The 26,609-nt window shown below is 42.0% G+C and overlaps 1 protein-coding gene across 1 annotated transcript in view; it reads left to right on the top strand.

The window, feature by feature from the left end:
- Positions 1 to 25,529, top strand: part of maml3 (mastermind-like transcriptional coactivator 3) — a 113,000-nt gene extending 87,471 nt beyond the window's left edge. The window contains exons 4-6 of the mRNA XM_014999296.2: positions 15,408 to 15,641; positions 18,646 to 18,724; positions 21,493 to 25,529. Coding sequence (XP_014854782.2) covers positions 15,408 to 15,641; positions 18,646 to 18,724; positions 21,493 to 22,580 — 1,401 coding nt within the window. The 3' untranslated portion in view covers positions 22,581 to 25,529. The remainder of the gene's footprint in view (positions 1 to 15,407; positions 15,642 to 18,645; positions 18,725 to 21,492) is intronic.
- Positions 25,530 to 26,609: the final 1,080 nt, after the last annotated feature.

Genomic DNA, 26,609 nt, shown 5'->3' with positions numbered 1-26,609 from the left:
ACTTGGCAGTGTGTGCATAATCTTCAGCAGTAAGAGCCTAAATGAGGCTTTTTAATTGTTGGTTTATGTAAAAGTGGCTCAATGCATGGGTAAACAGACGTCACGAGTTTATCCCCTGGGCTTCAGCTCCTCTCTCTGTTTCTCTTCGTCTCTCATTTGATGGAGTGCTTTCAGATAACTTCAGGCGTTGCCACCTCCTCTCTCTTTCTCTCTATCTCTCTCTTTCTCTCCCCTTCCCTTTTTCTCTCTTTTTTTCCTTCTGTCCAGCTCTATCAGTCTCACCCCTCTGCCCACCTCCATTCCTCTGTGTTTTTTTCCCCCCTTCCTCTTCCTCTCATCCCTTCTTCTGCGGTTCCTCCCACCCGAAGGCCATCAGTGTGGCGAGAACCGTTCGGTGAACGTCTGGTGCCACGCAGAGTTGTCAGTAAAGCTTGAGCTAATTAGCAGAATCACAGAATAATTAGTTTTTCTTCTTGTCATTTAATTCCCACCATCCCACATGAACCTCATCCCTTTCTCATGCCATCTTGAGCTCCAGGACGTTTCTGCTCTCCTGTTCCTTTTCATCCTCGCTTTGTCTTGATTTCTCTCCTTACTCGGAGTCTCCAGACTGCGCCTTCGTTTTACCTCTTCTGTCTCTTTCTGCGTCTCCCGGTGCCTGTTTCCCTTCTACATCTGTCTCCTCTCTCCCCGTGGAGTGCTTTCCCGCCCACACCTTTTTCTCTATTGAGGTTTCTCTTGCCGCTGTTAACTTAGACACATGGTCGAGCTTGTTTTCTCACTCCGCGTCTTCCTCCCACTCTGCTTCCATCCTCCCCTCCCTTTTCTGTTGTTTTTGCTCACGCTCTCTTTCCCTCTACAGCCCAGTTTTATTTATCTGAAACACCAGTGTTTGTTTACACATCTACCCCCCTCCCACCCCCAGCTTGGCCGGTGATCCATCCCCTTGAAATAATAGTAAAAAAAAAAAAAATGGTTTCCAGTATATATTTGTTTCACCTTCTTCTCCTGTAATTTCTCTTCATCACCTGAGGTTGTCTGTTTGCTCCCTTCCATCATCAGTAGAAACTTTTTCCCTCCATTCCTCCTCATGTTTTGTATCCGCCCACCTTTCTTTTTAGGTTCCAAGAATTACTCCTCTGTGGTACTTTTTGTTTTTCTTTCTTTTTAGAAAAGAGGAAGACTTTCTGGCCAGAACCTAGGAAACTGGAGCTTTACATCTCATGTTGTAAAAGTCCTTTGGTTGATCTGGTCAAAGCCCTGACCATATGAGTAACAAGCAGCAGTTTTTTTTTTTAAACCATTTTATAAATATTAGAGCGGCATAAAGATGCTTCATCTGACAGTTTTCGAAGCGTCTGCAGTCTGAACGGTCATGTCGCATTTCATCCGACTTCACGTCATTGACGTGAGACGTGCATCATAATTCTGCACCAGAAGAATCCAGATGCAGTAAATCTAGATGGAAATACTGACTGAAAATTATAATTATAAAATTAGGAAAGAAGCCTGTGCCAGCGAAGCGCATCGCGTCATAATCCCACCACTTGTGGCTCTTGGTGAGACTTTTCTAAAAATCTCCACTAAAGGCCACCGCTATTAGTTCTGCTTTCTTTTTATTAGCTTGTTTCATTTTATGATCACATGACAACACTGTCGTCTCCCATTGCCAAATAAATGGATCCGTGGATGACGGCATTCATCATTACTACTGTAAACAGTGCGCTGATGTGTGACATCAGTGTTGTTGTTCCATGCGTTCGGGTCATAAACCGCTCACACTGAAGTCTGATTGCTGTCATTTCATTCAGTAGTGTGAATGAACGACCAGCCAAAGAAATGTCGTCTAGATCTACTTTCTAGCTGCGGATCTTATTTGTTGTGTGCACCAATGGTGACAATGACGCTCCCAGTCAGAGGGTGGCAGCAAACGCAAAGCAGATATGAAAATGATGAGTCAGTTATGAGGAGAAGAAGAAGAAAGACAGATGAGCTTATTGTCTGGTGCATGTCCCCAACATTGGTGTTATTCAGGCCACTCTGTTATCTTTAATTAGACATGAGCGCCCAAATTATTCACATGCTGGTTTAGATTTGTCCCAAATAAAGTCCAAATTGCACCATTCCATGTTGGTGCTGGACTGTTTCGGATAAGTCCAGATTCACCGACGTTCTTCGTTTTAAATGTCAAGTAATAATAATTAAAAGGGACGATACGTCTTAAAGTTTCTCCACTGGTTTGCTCTGGTCCACTAGGTGCCAAATGTTTATTTTCAGCCTAATTAGATTTCCTTGGATTTGGGGTCATGTTTCACATCGCCTGGTAATCAAATCGATTGGGGCAGACTTGCTGAGCATATGCTGTTATAAATCACCTAAAAATTGGGCTTTTAAGTGCAGTTTCTTAGCTACCTAGCTTTGTGCAATGTAGGCATCTTTTTTTATTAATTTTTTTTTTTGGATCACTCTGCCTGTGCGCCATTTGGAAAACCGGTTGGTTTTTACAGAATTAGACAATAAGAGACGCCGAAGTCAGAGCATATACTGTGGCTTTAAATATATCTACCTTGCATCTATGCACTCTAAGTACCATCGTGATTCCACGCTCTTATTTTCTCTGGGCCTGCTCACTTTTGCACAATGCACTCGCAATATTTCGCTCCTTTTGTTCCATCGACTACAGTACACCACTGTCCTTGTGTCTCTTCTGTCCATCTGCTCTGCTGAGTCGTGCGATCAGGAGAGGCTCCATACATCACCTCCCCACCTCTCCAGGGACAATGCTGTGGAGGAGGGGAGGGAAAAAAGAGAGAGGCTGTGGAGATTGGACGAGCTTCCCACACATGCACACACTCGCGCACGCACACACACACGGCACCACCAGCTGTTAGCAATGACTGCAAATTGTTTTCCCTGCACCTATTTGTAGCACACAGCTGATTGCAAGGCTCTTTCTCTCTAAACACACATTCCTCTGCTCATATGTCTGCACAAGCGCGTCCTGGAGTTGTACCCGAGTTTGTTTTGTCGTTGTTCCTTTTTAAGTGCAATCTGGGACAGACCGACACTTGGGTTAATGCGATTTCCATTTTCTGCTTTTTGAGAGCGCGGCGTTATCCGGCGACGAATCGACGAGCTCTCGTTGGGAGCCGAGAGACGAGGAAGGCCAAAGATCGAAAACAGGCAGAGTGTGTGACTGGCGGAGGGAGAAGGTATCGGCGAACGAGCGGAGTGAAAGAGACAAACAGAGCAAAATGGGGAGAATTTAGAGAAAGACACAGTAATGCACCCGATGTGGGAGGGAGGGCTGCAGACGGAGAGATGAGTAGAATGCAATAATTTGATAAAGCAGCTGAGGAATGGAGGTTTTTCTACACTCTGACGCTTTTAGTCCCATTTCTACTTTTTTACGGCAGATTTCATCATATTACCAAAGGCCATTTTGGCTCTATTGTGGATAATAGGGTGCTGTGGAATTATTGGAGATGCTGGCTTAGATAATGGTCATTCTCTCTCCGTCTCCTCTGCACTGGAGGGGGAGGAAAAGGCACAGGAAATACAGCTGCAGGAGGAGGAGAGATTAATGGCCTACAAAGATGAGCAGAGTTGGGGGCGATGAAGATAGCAGAAGGTGCTGCACTTAGAAAGGCAGCTTAATGTGCGAGACAAAAGGAGGTAAAGATAGGCTGTTCTCTTCGCAAAGGAGTGTTCTTTGGGTGTGCTCAGGCTGATCTCTGGATGTTTACTTCTAATGCAATAAGTGCACAAGAAAACCAGATTTATTTTTCATTATTTGCCCTCACAGAAGCAAGTAGCAAGTGTACCAACAGAGCAGCATATAGTCACTTAAATATGCATCTTCTGCTGAAGTATTTCTACAACATCTATGCCTTTGCATAAAAAAGGCTTATTGTGAGGAGTAGTCGCAGCAACTTTTTAGGCTCAACTAAGAAGAAAATGCCAGTAGCTATTTCATTAGCTGTTGCACCTCATTTTATGGCTGGATATCTACCAGTTGTAGCTTTTGTGTGAGGAATGAAATTGAGTGAAAAGAATATTTAATGTCCATTTCATGTATATTGCAACTGATGGGTACTTGAGCAATGTTTAGTTTAATCTCTGAGCATCGAACCACATTCAGCCTTGAGGGCTTTCAACGGCCTCATGCGTGGCCTCACTTGGTTGAATTCCCATAATCCTTCTGTCTTCATTCGGTGGGAAGCAACTCAAAGTCTTTATGAAATCAGGTTTACAGCAGATTGAGTCAAAAACGTTTTTCGGACGATGCAGAGCAAGCCTCTTGACCATACCGCTCGAGACGAGTTTTGGATAATTTTTTGTCCTGGTTCTGCGTGCGAACTTCAAGTCATCGTCACCACGTTCAGATTTGTAGGTCCACTGTGCTATCAGCCTGGTCACTATTGGGCTTGGTAAAGGTGTTGCATTAGATTGGATCCATTTTTAGTATTTGTGAAATGTTTGAATGTTTGTTAGCGACGGGAAAGAATCTAAAGAGATTTTGGTTTCCTCCAACTTAGCTTAATTGAATTTAAATGAGTGTTTCATACTATAGTGACCTCTAACCACTATGCAGCATTGCACACAGTGGAGTACTTGAAGGGTCTCTCACTGGAATATGGGAGAACGGGAGGAATGACTCGGGTCGCTATAGGAATGCTGAAATAAGATGGAGAGAAGACGAGGAGGATGGAAACGGAAGATTGTCAAAGGATGTGAACTCGGCTGGGATGAAGAGCAGGAAAGGAACACAGAGATGGAGAGACTGAGGGATGGAGGGAAAGAAAAGAAGGGTGGGAGGGGGGTCTATTACCCTGAGACTAGAGCAAAGTGAGAGAAAAGATAGAGAGACGGAAAAAGAGTAATAGCCTTACAGCTGCACCTAATGGCTTCTCTGGAGAGGAGAAGAGAGAGATGGAGGGAAGGAGCGCAGAGGAGGAGAAGACATAATGAGGAGGCTATGACAGGCTCAGATGGATTCAGACATGGAGGAAAAGACAAAGAAAGGTGAAGGTTATACAGCTGTGTGGTAAAGATGGAGTCAAATAAATAAATGGGGAGAAAGAAAAGCGAGAGTGAAATATGGTTGATTCTGAGGCAGGGGGAGGACGACGACGCTACAAAAGCAACCTGGAGAATAAAGATTGATGAGCTCAGATGAAGAAAAGCAAACGTGAAACGATGCAGGAAAAACAAATGAAAGCTGCAGAATCGGAAGAGGAGCGAGGAGGAGAGTGAACAAAGGAGGAGGGAACATGGGGAAGACGGATGGAGCTGAAGGGTAGATGGAGAAGGAGGGAGTAAGAGGTGGAAGAGAGAGAGAGAGAGAGAGAACAGTGGCGAAGCAATCAGGTGAGGAGGAGATTGAGAGGGGAGCACGGGGAGGGTGGCACGATGGAAGAGGAGGAAATTGAAGAGGAGGTTTTCTGGGTGGATAAAAGGGCAGTTTTCTATGTGTGGAGGAGAGAGAGGGATGGGGAGGGCGGATGGATGCGTGGAGCGTATCTTCACCTCCGTTAACAGCCGTGTAATAGCGCTGATCGCTGCTGTGAATAATTCAAAACGGCTAGTTGGTGAATTCTCATTCAGAGGAGAGCAAATAATCACCACGGCGATAGGATAACCTTACAAACACAAACACAGGTGGTGTGTCGAGCGTCCGTATAGGGCTGGGCTCTCTCACCGCTCTCAGACCCGTCGTCAGTGAAGGATAATGAGTAATAAGGAGCGGCAGACAAGAGAGGTTCCACAACAATTAGATTAAGCAGAAACACCTTGCCTCATCAGACAAGCGCACAAATCTCCCGGTTTAGAGCGCACAATTACATCACTTAGTCATTTACAACTCATCGCTTCCACGGCTCCTGCCTGCTGTGCCTTTAAGGTCTCCATGACGACCGTTTCCAGGGTGATTTAGTGTAGCACCTGGTCCCTCTCAGGGTGGTAAGCTCGTCTGCTCGCCACCAGTGATCTCATCCCTTTCCAGCCTCTCATATCCGTGTCGGGTCCGAGGTCTCCAGTCAACTCGGTGTTCGGCCGGCCGGCATGGAGGTTTAGAAAGCTGCTGGAATTTGATGGATGACGGTGAAAATTAGTGGTGCAACAGAACATTAACGGCATTAATAGCCAACGAGCAGGAAGCTAATTTATGCATCAAGTTGCTTGTGGTTTCGCCTCTGTCATGCTATCCGGTTAATTCTGTTTCTAAATAATTGTAGCCATGATGCCACTCTTTTTTGAACACTGTGGGGGAAAAAATCTATAGTTTTGCTTTTTATTGTTGATATGTTTGTGCGTTTTATCATCATTCAAAGCAAAAAGGGATTGTATTTGTGTGGGAAATTAACATAGAACTAGTTTCTTGTTGAGGATGAACTGGCAGAAAAGTCTCTGAGATTCTTTCCTTCTCCAATCATTCAACCTTTTTGGCTCCCAGGCTTGTTAGTTAAGACAGCCACCTTCTAAAAACAATACTATTTATCTACCATTTTAACTGAAGAAACTGACATTTGTCAGATCTCTCTGTTGCACACATGAGTGTTGCATGTTAAACACTCAGTTCTAAGGCTTTCAGCTAATATATATAACATGCAGCTGAAGTTATGTACGATCTTCTGCATAACTTCAACATCTTTCTCTGTGGAATTTTTTTTTACAACTTTAACTCACCCTTATAAACTAGTTACATTTTAATATGTTTGCAAAAATAGGCATTTATTTTAGATATCCAGTATCTGTCCTTTTTAATATCATTAAGAGAGCAGTTCACATTAACAGAGAAAAAGTTCTTTTTTAGATTGAAAGAATTGTTGCTCCCTACAGCATCTTCCTCTCTTCTTATTCAGCTTCAAACCTTGACGCATTTACTGCACATCAAAAGGACTGATGAAAGTTTTTTTTTATTTTTATTATTCGTCTACAACAACATTTTACCTGAATTCCCCACCTGGCAACACGGTGGTAAGTCACCATGTTATGTTAGTCAACATTTGTACAAGGGCTTTGCAAAAATAAACATAATTGTGGCAGTGTCACGCCACTTCAAAAGAGGCTGGTCAGAGTTGACGGATGGAAATGGAGAAAAATCCTGGATGAAAACCTGTTGGAGGTCACATACGAGTTTAGGCTCAGGAAGATGCTCACCCTCCACAAACACGAAGAGGCAAGCCAAAAGGTTTGAAGCTGTAATTGCAGCTAAATTTATTTGTGCAAAGTATTTACCAAGAAAGGCATGGATGCATATGCACACCACACTTTTCAGAACTTTAAAATAATTTCAGTAACTGAAACCAAACTACTTAAAAAGTCAGCGGATGTACTTAAAGGCTATGGTTAGCTAATCACTGTTCACTGCTAGAGTAATTTAGTGCCATCAAGTGTTAAACAAGGTTGAACTAAATCTAGCTAACTGTTTGTTTGAACAACCATCTCTCACTCATGGTGCATAAATAAGAGGAATGCGGTCAAACGAAATTTACACATTCCTCTCCCCTGCTAATGAGCAAGAAAACAAAGCAGCTGCAATGACTCAAAGCAGGTGTGGAGACGACGCAGTTGAACAAAGGGCGAGATGAACCAACTTCATTCGCAAATAATGGTCTGACTTTACACTGGAGACGGATTACATGCGATATTGGACAAAGCAGATGTCACATTTGTAGAAACGGACATGCTTGTCTGCAGCGGGTGTGTAACGAGAGTGCACGTCGCCGACTGTAAAAGTAAACGCCAACCGGTAGATTTGTTGTCGCCGAAATCGGGAGTTTAGCGAATTTCACGCTGCACGACTGCAAACGAGCGTGGAGTGACATTCCCTGCTGTATGCCGTCTGTGGGTGGCTTCCTGTCTCTGCAGAGAAATCACTTTGTTAAGCACAGCGCCTCCAAACAGAGCTCCTGCTGCAGGGATTCATTTACTTAAACTGATCCCCTCCTGCATGCCTACATGGATTTCACAGTGTCCCTGCATGGCATCACCTCGCTTCAGTTATGGTTTGAGGATGATCCCGAGAACCCCGTTAGGCTACCTCTTTATTGGCGTTTTTTTTTTTTTTTTTTTTTTTTTTTTTTTACTCCAGTCTCTGATGGGGGAAATTCATGGTAAATTTTAACTTAGCCCGAGTTAGCCCGAAATAACGTGCGTGTGCGCCAGTGTGCAGATTCAGAAGATTCAGAAATAGGCCAGTTAGGGTTTAGAGGAGAGAGATGTTAGAGATTAAACAGACCTCTGTGGGGAGCAAGGCTCTTCTTCAGCAGTTTAAATATAACTCCCCTCTGGGGGAAACTGTGCAAGTTTGTGTGCCGGTGTGTTTTCAGGGGCGGGTTTGGATGTGCTGTTCCAATCGACGAGGCGTAAAAAAACTAAAAACTTTTACCCATTGTCCATGTTTTGTGGGCGTAGGTTGTTTATCCTGTGATTTTTATGACAAAAGAGAAGTTTGTGGTGTGCTAGGATGAGTAAATTCTAGGATGTCGAGGCTACTTTTGGAAGAAGTCCTGAAAAATGACGGTAGATGATAACGTCAGTATGTCAGAGTGATGTCTTCTTTACTTGTGGCGCTCTGGGAATAGTCAGTACGGTGAGGTCTGGCTCCACCATCTGCTCAGGGTTAGCGTGTTTGTGTGTTTTCATATGTGACTTTGTAAATCAGTCAGCAGGTGGTGCACAGCATGCATGGTAATAATGCTTTAACCGTGAGCTCCAGAACCCAGCATCCCACACAGGCAAAATATGACCCGAGAATCAGAGGTTTTAACATTGAAAAATCAGCAGCTTAACCAAAGAGAAGTCTGTGGAAACCACGTCAAGTTGAGTCTTCATCTAAATCAAAACAGCATTTTAAACGTCTTTTTAAAACTGAGTTCCTAGCAATGTTTTCGTCGCCTTGGTGGGAAGGTTGTTTTTGTAGAACCAGACAAAGAGAGTCCTGGTGGCTTCCTTTCTTTACCATTTCATTCTTTAGCAGTTTTCTTTTCATACCCAAAAAACCTGAGGTCAAAAAGAAGCAGTCTACCATGGAATATATTCTTGTTTTGTCTTATAACCAATAAGGTTTTGTCTTTGCTTGGGCAGCCATGGTCTTTCTATACTCTGTGGTAGGAAGAGACCATGGCAGGAATTCCTTTACCTTTATTCCTCAACACCTAAACCGACAGGCATGCCCCCAAATTATCCAGATTTAGGTCTAAACTGATCTTTTAATATTTTCCAGTATGTTTCTGCTGGCTAATATTGGCTAGATTTTTTTTTTTATCTGATCATCCTAATGTGTGAAAACTTGATTTGTGTTGCCTCAAATGTTAATAATTTTTTTGTCATTTATCTGTAAGAACTGTCTAAATAATTTTCAATGTGACATTTTTTTTAATAAAATGTAAAGAAAAACTATTTTTATCTTTTTTTTCATTGACATTATTTTTTTGCATAGTTGGAAATATTAATTAAAACATCTTCAGCTGCGCAAACATGAAAGATTTTTTTTTTTCCAAAGCATAAGCTCACTTCTTCACAGCGGGGTTAATAAGTCTAAAATCCCCCTACCACCAGTTTGATAGCTGCATGTTTTCTGAATGAGGTCAAGATAAAGAGCTTAAAACAATAGGAGGTAATTTTCTTTTTCTTTCTCCACCGAATCCATTAACTGTCTGTCATTGTGATCATTTTCATAAGTTTTTAATAAGATGTTTCTTTGAAGAAACGCCACACTGGATTTTGTGGTCCTCTCTCCATCAGTCAGTGGTTGTGAAGGGAAACCAGTCCACAGGCCGTGAGCCGGGTTACCACATGTCTGCACCTCCCCAGAAGGCTCAGGGTGTGTGAAGTGTGGTCCTGTAGGACGTTGAGGCGTTGATGAGCGCTGGCTGCGAAGCGTGCCCTTCATCAACCAGAGACGACACAGACTCGTTCCATGCAGCCGCAGCACAAACCATCCCCAGCTGCGTCGCTGCTGCCGATCCGAACGCAGACGCGAGACGTCGCGCATACAGATGTGCTTTTCCGTTCGCCGTCTCTGTGTTCTTGCAGCTGTGTTGTCTGTAAGAGTTCTCCTCACCTATCCAAACCTCTTCCCCTCGCTCCTCTTTACACCGCCCTCCTCCCCCCTCTTCTCTTCTCTTTTTCTTCTCTTCTCGATCACACAAGTGGGTGACAGATGTGAGCGACTGTGTGGAGCACACAGACACCCAATGCTCTGTTGCCAGCCACCGCTGCTCCTCCAGGCTGCGAGTATATGTGTTTTCTCAATGTGCAAGCTGTAAGGCTTCATGCAGTGCTGTTTTAATCTGTGTTTGTTTTTTTGATTTCTACTGTGGGCGCCCTGATTTAGGTGTCTGCATGCGTTATTTCATAGTAGCAAACGCAACCTTTAATCTCTCTCCTGTGGGATTCATTTCAGGATGCAAATACACCTTTAAATACACACGCGCACACACAGCAAATGCAGTGGCCATGTTTCTGCTACATGAGACCATGACAGTCTCACTAACACACACAGGCAAGCACACACACACGCACACTTCCGCTCACTTCGAGTGTAATGCAATCACCTGGGCTCTCCTTGCTTCCTAACTCAATAAAGCTGACAGGCTGCAATACACACATACACACAAACATCCTCCGGAGTGACCGGTAATACATTCAGCATCTCTTTCATTTCATCCTTCTTTCTTATGCTGAGCAGCAGCTAAGAGAAGTAGCTCCCGCCGTCGATTGCTTTGAAAGTGTGTGGTCTGCGTGGAGCCGGTGGTGTGCTTTTGGGGTAGGACTGAAGAGGTGGAGAAAGATGGAGCCGGTTCGAATCAAAGCACACTCTTTAGAAACGTTTTGTTTTAGCATGAGAGGAGTTGTTCAGGATTTCTAAATTAAGGTTGTGTAAAAGGGTTATATGCAGTCAATATCTTCCTTTTAGTAGATAACTCTCATTGCATCTAGGCCTGTCACAATAATCAATAAATCAATTGATAAATTAAAACAAACTCAATAATTTCCACTGGTATGGTTTATCGTTTATCTCTTCTTTTTCTCTCTTTCTAAAAACTGGATGATAAAAGTCTTCAGTGTGAAGACTTTGGTCTCAGTTGGCCCTTATTTGAAGGACAATTTCGTCTACAAAGACTTCAAAATCAATTTTAATTGCTTTATTTATTTATTTTGGATATTTACAATGTTTTCCAGTTCCAGTGTTAAAGGCTCATTAGAACTGAAACTTTACTGATCTTTGTGAATGTGTTCTTGCATTATTATTTTGCCATTACCATTGTATTACTTAAAAATTGGTCTCAAAACAACAACATTATTGTTTATCACAATAACTGCTGGAACAATTTATCGACCAGCAAAATTTGTTATCGTGACGGGCCTAATTTCATCTTCATTTAGTTTAAATTAATGTCATTGGTACTGAGGCTGAAGCTGACGGCTAATATCAAATTCTATATTTATACACTGCGGGGAATGATCTAGGTACTACAAGTACCAAGTGACAGTTTTATTCAAAAGGTTAAAATAGCTGGAGGCTCTAAGTATTTCTGTGATATGGCCACAAGAAGTTAAACTAATTTTCTATACGTCTATACGTTTGTTTACGTCTTACATTAGCAATTAGTAAGGCTAGCACGGTTAGCATAAGTGAAACAGGTCCATGTATTCCTGAAAGAAAACCATAAGCTAAAGTAAGACATTTCCCACTCCAGCATTTTCCGTAGCAGACTTTTCTTTATGCTGTTCAGCCATCCTGTTATCTGTTCAAGGTCTACTCTCTCTCTCTCTCGCTCTCTTGCAGTCAGAATAAACCGCAGACATGTCTCAACGTGTCATAAGAAATTGTGTTGTTGTTACTGAAGTACGCATTACTGAAAAGATTACTTTCTGAGGCTGGTCAAGCTGAAAATTGCCTGATTTTCAGCGATTCTCTAATGAGGCGGTCTTCACTTAAACTGCTATTAGACTTTAAGTCTCTGCGTCACTTTGATGGGTTTCCGATTATCAGATCGGAAACCCATCAAATGTTTCATTCTTGATGCACAGGAAGTTCACTAGTCTGCGCTAGATAGAAGTGTCTCCTCTGATTCAGATGTGACAGTGAAGTTGTGTACACTATTGTGATGTTGTGATGTTTTTGGGTATGGAGTGTAGAAGTCAGATTTTTGGACTTGGCCCTTCTCAAATTAGCCGTTAGCTTTAGCAAGTGGGACCAGCTAATCTGTATTTATAGTAAATGAATACACACAGAGAGAAAGAGAGATGCTGAAGTGATTGTCTGATAAACTCAGTTAGGAAAGATTACTAAGGACTCTGACTTGAGTGTAACTCTGTGTTTTTTGTATGCACACTGTGTGAGATTCATTGGGGTCTGCCCAGCGCTTCGAAGGGTGACGAGGCACGGCGGCCATAACCGGTCCTCCGAGCGCCATCTGCTCATCGCCGCAGCTACTGTTGCCAGGGTACCTGCTCTCCTCCCTTCCATGGCTCATCACCTCCAAGCTCAGACTTGATTTTTTTTTTTCCTCCCTAAACGAGATCAACACTCAAAGTCTCCCGCTTAGTTCCTCATCCTGCTCTCCTGCCTCCTTTCTCAGCTCACACATGGTGATTTATTTTCTCTTTTCTTTTCCCATCAGGAAGATGCATTACTTCCACCAAAAGCTTTTATTCCGTATGTCCATCTTTCCTGTTTAATCCTTATTTGTGCGGACATGATGCGGGCTCCCTCTGTTTAGAAGGGGGAGATCTGAAGAGAGAAAGGAGAAAGAGAGTTTGGAGGAGGCGATGTTTAGAGAAAAGGGAAGAAAAGAGGAAGAGTGAGACGGGGAGAGAGGGACAGATCGTAGATCAGAACCGTCATGATTGAGCCATCTGCTGAGAGGAGGCCACTGAGACTCTCACACATGCATGCACACGCACACACACACATTCCTGAGATTAAAGATCTCCACTGCCACCTGTTGGTAGCTTCCCAACACCGCATGCTCTGCAGGCAATCATCTGACTGCTCTGCCTCCATCAAGGCACAAACAAGCGGAGATGAGACACGTATCTGTGAACATCGATCAGTCTGGTCTGCTTGTCTGTTAAGCCGGTCTTGAGCGGCTGACTCTGTTTGCTCTGCAGGGTGTTTTGGTGCTCTAATATACAAGCTTTATCTTCACCTTCCTCCTCTCTAAGAAGAGCAGAGTCTCAATACGGATTATGAGGCTTTGACTCTTTCAGAACATGTCGAGGACGGTTGTACTTTACAGAATTTAACTGAGACTATGATTCGGCAGCGTAATCCCGTTTTTGCCGTTTCTTCTCGCCTGCAGGTAAATGTGATTTGCCGTACAAAGTCTGATGGCCTGTGTTTGTTGCCGTTTTACATCAGCAAAGTGCAAACGCTTTGCATTGGCCCTGAAACGTTCCTTCTGCTTCCATCTTTTCAATTGCTGCCAAGCCTAAACGCTGTCCACTCTTGCTCTGCTGTCTAACCTTTAATAGACCCATAAACGCTGCACTCCCATTGGCCAGAGCAGGCCATTTCATCCTATTACAGATTAGCATACAGCCGAGTGGAGAGGGAAGTGCTCTTTATATGATAATGAAGAGCTAATGTATGCAGAGAGGACAAACCAGCGCCCCACTGGGAGGACTCAGGGTGGCCCATGTCTGTCTTTAGTTTTGACTGTCTCTCTCTTTGTGAGCTGAAAACCATCAAACACAGACGGAGTAAAGCTGCCACTGTACGGGGATGTGGTTCTGTGAGTGCACTGAATATTTTTCTCATCTCCACCTGATTCCCGTTGTGTCATGACAAAGAGCAGCCAGTGACTCAGAGCAGGATGTTTTTATCGCCTGAAATTACTTCATTAGGCGATGAGATGCTAATGAGACTGTTTTTATTGGGTTTTACCCACAATGCGTAAACAAGGACATAAATAAGACTTGGAAATTTTAATTTCTTTAGAGCGAGAGAGGATTACAGTTCCCCACTTCCCTGCCTTGGCAGAGAGGGAACAGAGGCTGCTGAGAAACCGATCCCGGCATCCCATCAACAGTTTGTACCAGTTTGTGCCAGTACATTACAGTTCGTCACTCTTCACATCTAAAACCCATAAACACAGTACCCATGTCAGAATCCTTTGCATAACAGTTTAATGTTGCTTGTAGTTTAGCACATTTATTAATTATGAAGATGAGTGAATATAAAAATGCAAAAATCTTGTTAGTTTATCATTTGCTGAAAAACATAATTGCACCCAATTTCTGTTTTGATTGTATTCAGATGCAAGTTGCAGCTTTTGAAATATGACATGACTCTAAACGAAGCCTTTCTGAAAGCAATATAAACTGTATTTGTCTTCAATTTAGAGCTGCTGCCAAAGTAAAGCCTCGTTTGCTCGTTAGTTTTGTTTTGTTTTTTTTGCTGGAAAAATGTGATTCATGCTTCCGTTACGCCACATCCGGATTGCTGCAGCGTTCGTCAATCTGGGTCGGTTACAAAGTGTGCAGATTAAACTGGCTTCCCATATTTTGAATTGAATTTTCTTTCCTTTTTTTTTTCTTTTTTTTTTTACCTCTTAAGGTTTTTAAAGGGTCTGATCCAGTCTTTCCTAACTGATCTTTTCAACATCTGCTCACCAGTGAGAGCTTTCTGCATCCCTTATATTTTCCAGGAACTGAACTCAAATGTGAAAGTGATCCAAAGTTACTGAACAGTTTTCAGGTCCATTGTGGGTGTACCTCTTACACCAGAAATATTAGTGTCACCACGTAATGTTCATCGGTTTCGCTTGGACTTTGCTCCAAATAGAGCAAAAGACTATGAAAATAGCTTTTATTAATTGTCATTGCTTGATTGTTTTTAAAATGTGCTTTTTGAATAAATTTGTTATTCAAACTGACTTGTGTATGGTGCAAAGAGTAATCCGACTTATTACGAAACTACTGCTTATTTGACTGTGTTTAGTGATGGTTGTTTATTCTTATTTGTATATTTTTTGTGATCTATAAAGCTCTTTATAATTGCACATGTATTTGATAAACACAAAGTAAAAGCTGTGTTTAAGAGCTTAGTTTTACGGCAGTAAAATGTCACCATATTACAAGTTACAAAGTTTTAACTGAAGGTGTAGTGAAAAGAGATGGCTTGTTTCAAAGATTAAGCATTTAATTTTAAAACTACTTGCCATGAAACAAATCCAGACTGCTAAAAAGTCAGATATGAGCAAGGAGCTTTAAAGAAAAATAAAAAACCTAGTTTCGGTTAGTATTAGACTAATTCTCCCTCTTTTTTCCTAAAATAATATTTAATAAGACACCAAATATTTAATTTCTCAACGCTTTAGTATTGATCACATAATTACCTGTTCAACAGTCTTCCTGACCTGTTGCTTTCTTCTTCTTCTTTGATGTTTCAGGAGCAAGGCGTGGTGGGAATGTCCCGGCCACCCGGTGCAATACCCCCTCCTCACCCAGCTGGGGGCGTTGCCTCTGGCGTGGGCCCCAGCCAGGGGTCAGGTCCACCTCCAGTCTACCCCAGCAACCAGCAGGCGGCCATGATGAAGCAGATGATGGTGATAGAAGAGAAGAGGTTGCAGATGCAAATGATGGAGCAGCAGAAGATCCAGAGGCAGCATCTTCTGGTCGAACAGGTGACAGAAGGACTTTGCAGTCGACCTCCGGCTTGTGTGTGTGCAGCACCTTAACTCTCTCCTGTTCCTCACTGAAGTCAGGTTGCATGTTTACTTACTCGCATCCAGCCCTCTCCTCACCATTTCCTTTTCATCTCTGTAATGTGTGTGTTTGTGTGTGTGTGTTTTTGGCTCGCATGCCTCCTGCTGTGATAATGTAGTGTTTGCTTTTTATTTCTCCTTCTGAGAGAAATCAAGTGGTAAAGAGTTCTGAACTATGATGTTGCCACCCACCATGTGTCTTTTAATTGGATCAGCAAAAAGGAAACACACACAGACCCGCAAACACAGGAGCGCGTACTGAGGACTCACACCGCCGCCGTCTGACTGGATATTAGGGCTGAAACGTTTTAGTTTTCTTTTTGGTCATTAATGTATCAGTTATTCCGACAATCAATCAATCGGACAAAGAGAAATACCACATTGTGCCAAGTTTTCATTTGACTACATGAAAAGATTAAAACAAGCAAACTTGGAAAATACTGTACATTTGCCTAAAATGCAACAATATGCAATTAATTGTGTTTGATCATATGAAGCAAATAATGCGTCTGCATGTGGAAACCTCAACCCTTCCTGCTTGATTTAACATACAGTGTAGAGCTAATCAATTGACTATTTTTTGGACTAAGTAATTAATAATTTCTATAGCAAAAGGTGCTTAATAGGATACATTTTTATTTTATTTCTTTTATTTCGGAACTTGAACCAGTTGAAGCTAAAACTACGTCACTTCAGGAGTTCATGGTAGAAGATTTTTACGAAGGTTTTTTGTTTTATTATCTTAAGTGCAAAATATTCGCTTTTTTATACGGTTTTGATTCAGTTGCTGTCACTTTATATCATATGTTGCTCGGTGTATGTCTATGCCAGCTTTGCATTTATAGACACTGAAATGTTCACTCATTTTTGTTTACAAAATAGCTGAGGCTCAAGCTGGAGAGCAATTTTCCTCTCTTGTCCCATGTTTTCAGTTGAATTTAATTCAACTATGACTAGGGCCTTTCTAACACATAAATATGTATTGTTGCTTTGACTGCCTGCTTAAAATCACTGTCCGACTGGAAGGTGAACCAGCGTCTCCACATCCGTGTTCCTTGATCTTCATGACGCTGTGTGCTCACCAACAAACATCTGCAGCCTTCAACAAACAGCTAGCCTTATGCCTAAATTAAAATACACAAAGATTAACTGTATTAGATGACATCTGAAGGCTCTCATTTATACGATGTTTAATTTAAGGGTATCAGATTAAGGAGAGATGAAAACTTATAGGGGCCACATCTTTCAGATTGCAAATCAAATTTGCAGAGCTTCATGTTGGTTTAGGACATAAAAATAAAATAAATGGTTCTGTGTTGCAAGAAAAATTTCAAGGGGCGTTATTAATGTTGCAAGGCCCTTTTTCTCCGATTCAGCCCTTTTCTTCAGTATCAACTTAACCGCCATCTGCATGCGCCCAGCAGTGCCGACACCTGTTTCTAACAGGTTGAACATCTGTCTGAATGAAGATCAGCATCTGTTCGTATAGTATCCAAGACCTGTCTGCTCTTTTACTGTACCAAAGCCTGTGTCTTCTGCATCAGGCGCCTGTTTGGCCTCAGATACGAGTCCAGTCCTCATAAGGCCAGCGTTTATCTTTGCTTTACCGAACAACTGATTAACCTCAACTCTACCAAGCAACTGTCTTACATTTACCTCAACAGCATCATTTGCTGCAAGCGTCTGCCTAACTTCCACTGCTCCTACATCTGTCTTTTTTGCACAACATCTGTTTCAATTATCCTGTACCAAACACCTGGATCACCATAGCTGAGGGGCTGCGAACAATCTCACTTTAAACTAATCTTACATCTGTGGCATCTGTAGTTCCAGCGGTTGTCAACATCTGCTAGTTCATTTTGAAACAAATGGTAAATGCCTCAAAAACACATCTATATAAATATATTTACACATATATTTGTTTCTGAAAGTCATTTTGTATTTTGTCGTGGAGGGAAAAAAAAGGACTCAATTTTCAGATTTCCTTAGCTGTAAGAAGGTGGATGTAGTCATTTTTAAGAAGGTAGTTCCATGAATTGAGATGATGGTTGGAGTTGATCTGACAGATTTAATAAAATCTTACAATCTTGCTGAATTATATTATGTTATATTTTCACAGTCTTGCATAGAGGGAGGGGATATCCTGGTAGTTTACCCTGGATTAAATTAGTGCAGATCAAATCAAAAATAAACGATAAACTGTATTGAAATGCCTGGGAAAAAAATCATCTTACAGTGTAGAGCACAGCATCTTAAAGGAAGAGGCCAAATTTTGTTTGGCCATCGGCAAACATACCTTAACCAATCCTGTGCACAATGCCATCTACCGTATGACGTAAAGTCACCATCTTTAAGCAGGTATTGTGTTAATATAAGCAATTTATCTGTGCTGTACAGATTAAAATTTAAGTTTTTGGGCATATCTGGGGATCACAAGTCTTCCTTCCTTATGTGCGCTTAATTGATCCCAGATTAAAACTGTTTAATGTTTTGCTGTGAAGCTACAGAAATCCCTCCCAGGCTTTCATTCAGAAACATTTTTATAATCAAAATGCTTCCTTCACTCAGTTGCTAATAAAATTAAATTGTTAGGTCTGTATTATATTAGGAAAACATTACATGAGCTTTCATTCAGATCTATATCAGGTACGGACACTTGCTATTAATTGCCTCTGTATCGGCGTATTCAAAATGTAAATAGAGAGTGTGTTTGCTCACAAAAAATAATTTTTGGTTCATACTCTAAATTGATCTTATAGCTCAAGTAAAAGTTTGTTTTATTTGGATTTTCCCCTTCATTTTTTTTTCATGAATGGTGCTGCATGATGATGTCAAGTCCTAAGCAGATTTATCTGACCTGAAAGAAGGTTGTGCAGTTCTAACATGTGCTCATAATTATTTGTATTTGTGTGTGTGTGTTTAGCTCCAGCAGCAGCAGCATCTCCCCAGACAGATGGGCCAGGGCCAGAGGAATCCATACCCCCAAGTCAATCAGTACCAAGGTAAAACACACAAAATACCCGAGTTCATTCCATAAAAGGTAGCTTCACATTTCATCACATTACAACCACAACCTCAATGTGTTTTAATGGGATTTCATGTCACAGAAATACCAAAGAGAAGTGCACTTTTGTGACACTGAAGGAAAATGACGCATTGTTGACAAACACTTTTACTGGGCAAGACGACGATGCTAAATATCAGTCCAGAGCTACAATGCAGAGGTTTAGTTCAAAGCATATTCGTGTGAAGGTCTGGCCTAGTCAAAGTTCAGACTTAAAGTTGGCTGAAAATCTTTGAGAAGATTTAAAAATGAATTTGCCCAGACAATCAGACTGAGCTTTGGCTATTTTACAAAGAATTGACTGCAGTGGAGACGTACCCCAAATATTTGCAGGTGTAATTAAAGTAAAAGGTAGTTCTGAAACAAGTATAAACTGAAGGAGTGAGAATACAAATGCACAACTTACTTTTCAAGATTTTTTTTTTCAAAATATTTTTGAAAACTGTCATTTTCCTTCCACTTCTTACTGCTTTGTATTGATCCCCCTTGCATACAATAAAAATAAAATGAATTGACGTTTGTGGTGCTAAATGCTAAATGTGAAAACGAGTCCTGTTGTGACTGATTGTATCTCCAGCTGTAGCTCGTCTAATAAGTTAATATATAATACAGACAACCAGCACAAAACTGTTTCTGCATCTCTTGTCAGTTCAGGGGTTAGAATCTAAAAGCAGCTCTGACCAAATATTCCTGTCAAACCCGTCCCTGTCGCTTTTATCTGCCTCAGTCAGATATATATCAGTCATCTCTGAGTTGCTCTTTCTCCTCTCTTCTGCCTCATTCTCTCTGGGAAAAAAAATCCTGATCTGCCTGTTACCAAGGCAACTTGTCCGTCCTGCATCCCCCAGAGTTCTGGGGAAGTCAGTGAGATGGATGAGATGAGGGAAGTGGGAGTGGAGGAGAAAGGGATGGGGGCTGGGGGGACTGGCAACAAGAGGAAGAGGTAGATGGTCCTGGTAGGTAGAACCTGAGGTTGGGAATGGAGGAGGAGTGAAGATGAGTGGGTGAGAGGATGATGGAGAGATGGAGGAGGGGAGTCAACACTCAAGCCATTTATAGCCATTAGTCTGTCTGCAAGTCTGGGAAGGTAAGGTGGAGAGGAAGATGATGCCAGATGAAACTATTGTAGATATACAGCCAGAGTAAAGCTGTGCGGTATTAGGACAACATGTGGCATGTGATGAGATTGGTGAATGTTGCCGTGAATGAAACAAATCATTAATAAGTGTTAATGTTCATAGAAAACATAGACCTCAGAAATTTGGTAAACAATTCAGAAAATTTCCAGCTTCTTTGGGATGGTGGCCAGAAGTTGCATCAATATGTGGATAATGTCTCCATTTATGAACTCAGCTGTGAGACAATTGATGGATAAAACTGAAGAATTTAAAGAGTCGTCATCTAGTTCAGCTGTCCTGCACGGACCAAATACATATACAATTGCTATAAATATTATATTGGAGCTTGTTCTGCACACCCTCTGAAATATAGCATCCAACCAGTCCACTTTGATTGTGGTATTGCTCATATTGTCTTAGCTGGTAGCATTCATGAGTTTCTTCCTACTTGTGAGCCTGGATTGCATTATCCATCAAGTTCTCACTCGTCTGTTACATTTCAGGTCTGCGCTTTAAGAAGAGGGATTAGTGGAGTGGTGTCAGTATTGGGCCTATTAAAGGATTTAGAGCCATTTTCACTTCCTCAGGCTCCTTCAGTTCTGCTTTAATAGGAGAAACTGTGAAAATGAGTTGCTGGTGCTCAACTGTTTTTATCTGTGCCATGTTTTGGCGAACCGAGGTTAGACGGGACATATTTTTGAGATTCAGGATTTCATTTGTCACACGCTCTGTTATGCATGCGTAGCACACAGTGAAACATGCCCTGAATCATTCCTTGGCTGGAGGATAGACGGAAGGAAAATATGAAACTAGAAATCGCAAGAGGCAACCCAGGAAATGTGCTGAGGAATAAACAGGAAGGAAAAATGAGCAACCTTGACTGTCGTCGTGGGTAGATTGCTGGCTGAGCACAAATTTTCAGTGTCGTCTTTTATCAACAGTGGATATATTGCACCTGAATGATGAAGTAAATAATAAATAAAAAAGACGGTTATTGTTGGTTACAATTGTGAGACCAAGATGTGATGCTGATGATCAGAATGCTTTTTACAGCAGCCATGTAGCTAAGTGTCACTGGGTGGTAAATCCACTTGTGACCTGAGAAAGTATGTGAGTATAGCAGGTGAGATCATGTGTAGGATGAATCCAGGTGTGTGATACTGTTTATCTTTTCCACTGGAGTAGGAATGACTTCTTTCTGCAGTGGTCCACCACCGTCTTCTCTGTTTTATTCTGACATTCAAGAGGAACTGGGTTTTTTTCTGGTATCTTCTGACCTGTATCCTCCACATCCTCCATGAAGTCTGTCTCACGATTGTTCAAACTGTGAGGAGTCAAAGTCGTAGACGTAAAGGGGCTCAAAACACACCAACCTTGTGGGACTGCAGTTTGGAGGGCGATGGTCCTGGACAATTAGAGGTCCACCTTCTCTACAGGGTAGACTATCTGAGGGGAAGTCCAGCACCATACAAACAATTTCATAAACATAATTCCTAAACCTCAGCATTTATTTGTTGTATTTTTTTGTCCATTCCCATTTGTCTGTCTTTTTTTATTGTTCTAACATCTCTTTAATTTCCATTCATAGGTCCTCCACAAGATCTGGCATCCAGAAGCCAATCGCTCCAAAATATGCGGTCCTCTCGTCTCCTCCAGCAGCAGCAGCACAACCAGCAGCAGATGGTCCAGATGAATTCTGTTCAGGGTCAAGGTGGTCCAGTGGGACCTCAAGCCGACATGGGACTATCCTATGGCACCCAGGGGTCCAACCAGGGTGCCTTATATGGCCTCAACCCTTCAATGAGCCAAATGATCCACCAGCAGCAGCACCAGAACCAAAGCGTCCAAGCCTCCATGGGTCTTCCACCACAGCACAACACTGCCGGAGGGCCTCCTCGGCAGGCGGGTGCGGGTCCTGGACTCGGAGGTATGCCCGGGGGCCCCGGGAGCGGCGGGGCTGGAGCTTATGGAGGGCAAGGGATGTTAATGAACTCCATAGCTCAGCAGCCCCTCAAAGGCCCCGCCAAAGCCCAGTCTCAGAGACTGCAAAGCATGCTAGGAGGTGGAGGAGGTGGAGCTGGGATGGCGGCTGGCGGCTGGCCACAGCAGCAAGGACAAGGTCTACAGGCCATGGGGGGAGGAGTCGGAAGGACTACAGGAGGAGCAGGAGGAGATATGGTGGGGTTCACCTCCTCCCAGGCTTACGGTATGCAGCCGGGTCAACCTCCACGTATGACCAAGCAACACTTTCCAGGTTCTGGACAGGCTGGCCAAGGAATGGACCCCAGAGTGGGCAACCCGGCTGCAAGTATGGGCAGCCCAATGATGCGCCCTCACATGGGCAATCAGCCGAGGACCAATCAGCCCCGACCCATGGTCATGAACCAGGGGATTAGCCAAGGGATGATGGCCCAGGGGATGTCTGGGATGGGGGCTTTTGGGCCAGGTCCAGGAGGCCCAGGAATAGGGGGAGGAGGAGGTGGACCCTATGGACCAGGAGGAGTTGCAGTTGGGGGTCAGCCACAGGGCTACCAAAGGACAGCCAATCAGGACATGTCATCCTATGGGTACGGGGGCGGGCCCTCAGGAGGGGGAGCCTTTGGTTTGGGTGACGGATCGGGGGCGGAGCTGGACTCGGGCGACGGGTGGATGGACGAGCTTTTCCAGAACCAATAGCCAATGGGGAACATTTTCAGAATGAACTCAACTTTGGGACATAACCTGAGAAAGTCCAACAGAAAGTAAGACATGACATAGACTGGCATGTTTTGTTTTGTAAAACATGAGAGAGATTATAAATAAGTTCTGGTATTATGTTTTCTGTGTGTATGCGTGCGTGTGTGTGTGTGTGTTTGAAATGGAAGGAGCTCTCACACGTCTTGTGCATATTATTGAAAAACAATATAAGAATTAGGAGGTGTGTTTTGTTAGTTTCACTCGTTTCTCCCCTGGAGTAAATTTTCCTTACGATCTAGTGTTTGACAGCGATTCCCGTTTACACCGCTTAACTTTGAACCCAAGCTTTTCCCAAACCGCAGGCTGATGAAGAGGAAGACAATATCGTTCTCAAGACGACAATTTATTTGTGTGACACCCTGTTCAGTGCTTCAGATCTCTCAGCTCTATCCTCTCAAAGCTCCCATTTCCACTCTCAGCTCTGTTTCCCCCCACATATATATACATACACTCTCACCCAAATCTGTACCCCTACTCTCCCTCCAGAGACTCATTCATCACTCACAGCACTCTTTTCTCTGTTTATATTGGGCACATCGCAACAGGACAAATGATGTTCCTCTATTGTGCAACACAAGCACAGGCTAGCCTCTTGTGCTTTTTGCTAGGCAACCCACCCATAATTTCTCCTTTTTTTTTTTTTCTTTTTTGAGGGAGTTTGTTTCATTTCCTGCATTGTGTAGCACTGTATAATGGTTTTGAGTGAAGAGAACAAAGCGAAGGACAGGAGTGGGATAGGACAGACAACTACAGCACAGCATACACAGTGACAACAAACAAAGACGCTGACATGTGTGTGAACCAGTCTGTGGGACACAAGCCGCAGCCCATACATCAGCCAAAAATGATCGCTGGGCCCTGAATGTACTCAAACACCACAAGTGACTTTATTTTGTTTTGAGGGGAATTTCTAGAGAAGCTCACCTGCAGTGCCTTGCAAAACTCCTTCAACTTTTCCATATTTTGTCATGTTACAGTCCCAAACTTTAATGTATTTTTTTACATGGATTTTATATTATAAACCAACTCGAAGTGAGGCAAATTTGGGGAAATGGAAGGGAAAGTAGGCTGGGTTTTCAAAATTGTTCACAAATAAATGTTGTAATAATGTATGGCAGGCATTACATCAGAGGGGTGGTGTTTGTAAAAAGTCTTGCCACGGATTCCAAATGGGATTTAAGTGTGAATTTAAATGACCGATCTAAATCACTACACTGTATCTCAATAAAGTGGTAGTGAATACAAATGGAATATTTTTTCATTTTGTGAAATTAAAAACCATGCATTATGTTTTTTTTTTTCAATTACAGTTATGTGCATCGCTGTGCTGGTTGATCATCACATAAAATCCCAGTAAAATGGTCTAAAGTTTGTGCCTATAATGTGAAAGAAATGTAAAAATAAAAAAAAATTGAGGAGTATGAATACCTTTGCAAGGCAGTGTAGTTTATTCCTGCTTTATCTCTTAACATCATCGCAGGCTCTGTCCATAGCCTGCAGTATGTCTGTCCATCCTCCTGTCGCAGCGCAGCCTTCCCATCAGCCCTGCTTTACACCACAGCTGAAACTCTGCTGCACTATTAGGGGGAAAAAACACAAGCAGCCCTGTTTTTGTTCACAAACCACTGCTCAAAAAGTTGATTTTGGCCTTGCAGGCCAACAATATTTAGCTATAAAGGCTCTCAGTGGGTTCTACTTCCCTGTAGGGAACTGTTGGCTTTACGTCAGCTGCTCATGCTTTCATTCACCATCACCTTCATCAGACTGCCTCATCTTGAGCCCTGAAATGTAAACATAAAGATATAACATAGGTTTTTATTGCTGTGGTTCTTGTCAACATGTTGCATCTCTAAATGTTTTGTATTATTCAGTGAAAGACAAGAGTGTCTGTTTTTAGGACAATGATGTAACCTACAAAACCAAAAAGCCTTCTGTTCTTATGGTTGTTGTCGTCGTTGTGAAATCCAGCCCTTTAATAGAACTCGGTCGTCCTGTAAGCGTTGCAAATGAGGCTCTATTTTTTTTTTTTTGTTGTTGTCACATGCGGATTTGTTTGCGGGGTTGTAGCACTCGACCAGTTTTCGTCAAGGAAAAAATGGTTGAATAATTTAGACCCCGCATCAGCGCTTTAAACTCACAGATTGTCGAGTCTGCTTTCCAGGACAAAGAGGAAAAAAAAAAAGGAATTTCATTCTTCCAGAACTCCGACGTGCGCCCAGGCAGGCTCGGACTTCAGTTCCACGCCAAAGTGGAAGGAGAAAGGTGTTTGAAGGCCCTCTGTGTATGTCTTGTCCTTTTTAGAAGTGAGAGCTCTGAGATCTGGTTTGGAAATGATTTCAGACGGAGAACAGAAGCTTCCTCCAAATATCACAATACTGGGACCAAGTCTGTAGACAACATTTTAACAAAAATGGTTGTTGTTGATGTTCTTTGTTTTTATTTTATTTTATTTTGTTTTGGGTTTTTTTTTACTGGTGCTGACATATATATGTGATTATGAGAAAAAAGTATATAAAAGATGATGGCTATTTGTAAATATGTTTTTACAGGTTTAAATACATCAGATATTACAGTCTCTACTCTGTAAAGAATTTACTGTTTGTTGAAAAATAGAGAAGTATTTTTATTTTTTCTTTTCCGGTTTCACTTTTAATCCATCTGAGCTATGCCATTGCACTTCAGACAATGTCTTACTACTAATTTGTATTGTAAACCTCCTCTCTATTTTTTTTTTTTTAGTTTGAGATTTTGTTCTTAAGCAGTGCTTACTTCTTTTTATCTTGTACAGAATATTGAAATGTTAACAGAAGAGAATTACAGAAGATTTTTTGTTTTTGTTTTTTCAAAAAGATACAATAAAAAGAGAATGTTCTCGCTGGTCATATTAAACTGATGTTCTGTTATTTATAGGGTCCTTTGAATTGTCAACATCTTTAGGTATCTGCAGTCGTTCTTTGTGTTATCAGAAATCATGTATTTTTTTCCCCACATATTGACACTTTTGTCCTCACGCTTCTTTAAAGGAATCATATGTTCATTTCACTCCATTTTTATTTAAAATAAGCAATTGTCAAACAGTTGATATGCAATACAAAAAGATTTCCAGTGTCTTTAAAAAGAGAAACAGGCCCACAGCATCACTGCTCCTCTGCTGTACTTAACGGAGGGGTATATATATATATATATATATATATATATATATAAACACTCCAAATACAAAACTCAGGAATTAAAATTGCATAACTACAAAAGAAACTGGGGTCCATAATGACCAGCATGTGGAAAAATTATCTGTTCTACATTCTGAGCTAACACTTTAACAGCAAAATTTGTTTTGCTGAAAGAGGTGATCACACAATGTATCAAACATTGTTACAAATATAGAATATTAAAGGTGGTAGTATTGTACATCAGGGTAGCTCAGCTGGTCAGTATTTATCAATAATTCAGCTGCATTTGCTCATTTAGACAGACCTGGGATAAAAACTGTTCAGCTGTTTGTTCAGGGTCTTGCCTCTTTTAGACTAACGGCCTAAAAGAGTTATGCACATGCAAAATCGCACTACAGTTACATGACAGTCTTCAAGGGTTTTCTGTATAGTTCCTGTACATCAAGTTAAATGACAAACTTCTTAAGATCTACCTTTCCTCAGCATTCAAGATGGATCTGTTTTTCAAACCTTGCTGTCTTGTTTGCCTAAAACATAGCATCACTACCAACAAACTATATCCGGAGAGTCTTTTGTATCCTAATTAGCAAAATGGATGCAGGTGTTTGGATTGTCACTTGGATCATCACTGCTACAATGATAACTGGATTGAGTACTTCCTGTGTTTGCAGAAAATCTTTTTGGTTTCAGGATCTGGAGACAAATGCACAATGAGACTTAACCATCACTGTAATGAACTGTCACTCTGATTTGCATAATTATAATTATACCTGCAAAGGAATCAAGCTTTGATTCTGCC

This window comes from Poecilia mexicana, unplaced genomic scaffold (genome assembly GCF_051168715.1).
Source record: "Poecilia mexicana isolate PSO_F unplaced genomic scaffold, ASM5116871v1 scaffold_1, whole genome shotgun sequence".
Lineage (NCBI taxonomy): Eukaryota > Metazoa > Chordata > Actinopteri > Cyprinodontiformes > Poeciliidae > Poecilia > Poecilia mexicana.
The sequence above is the reverse complement of the archived record's forward strand: the minus strand, read 5'-3'. Positions and strand labels throughout refer to the sequence as shown.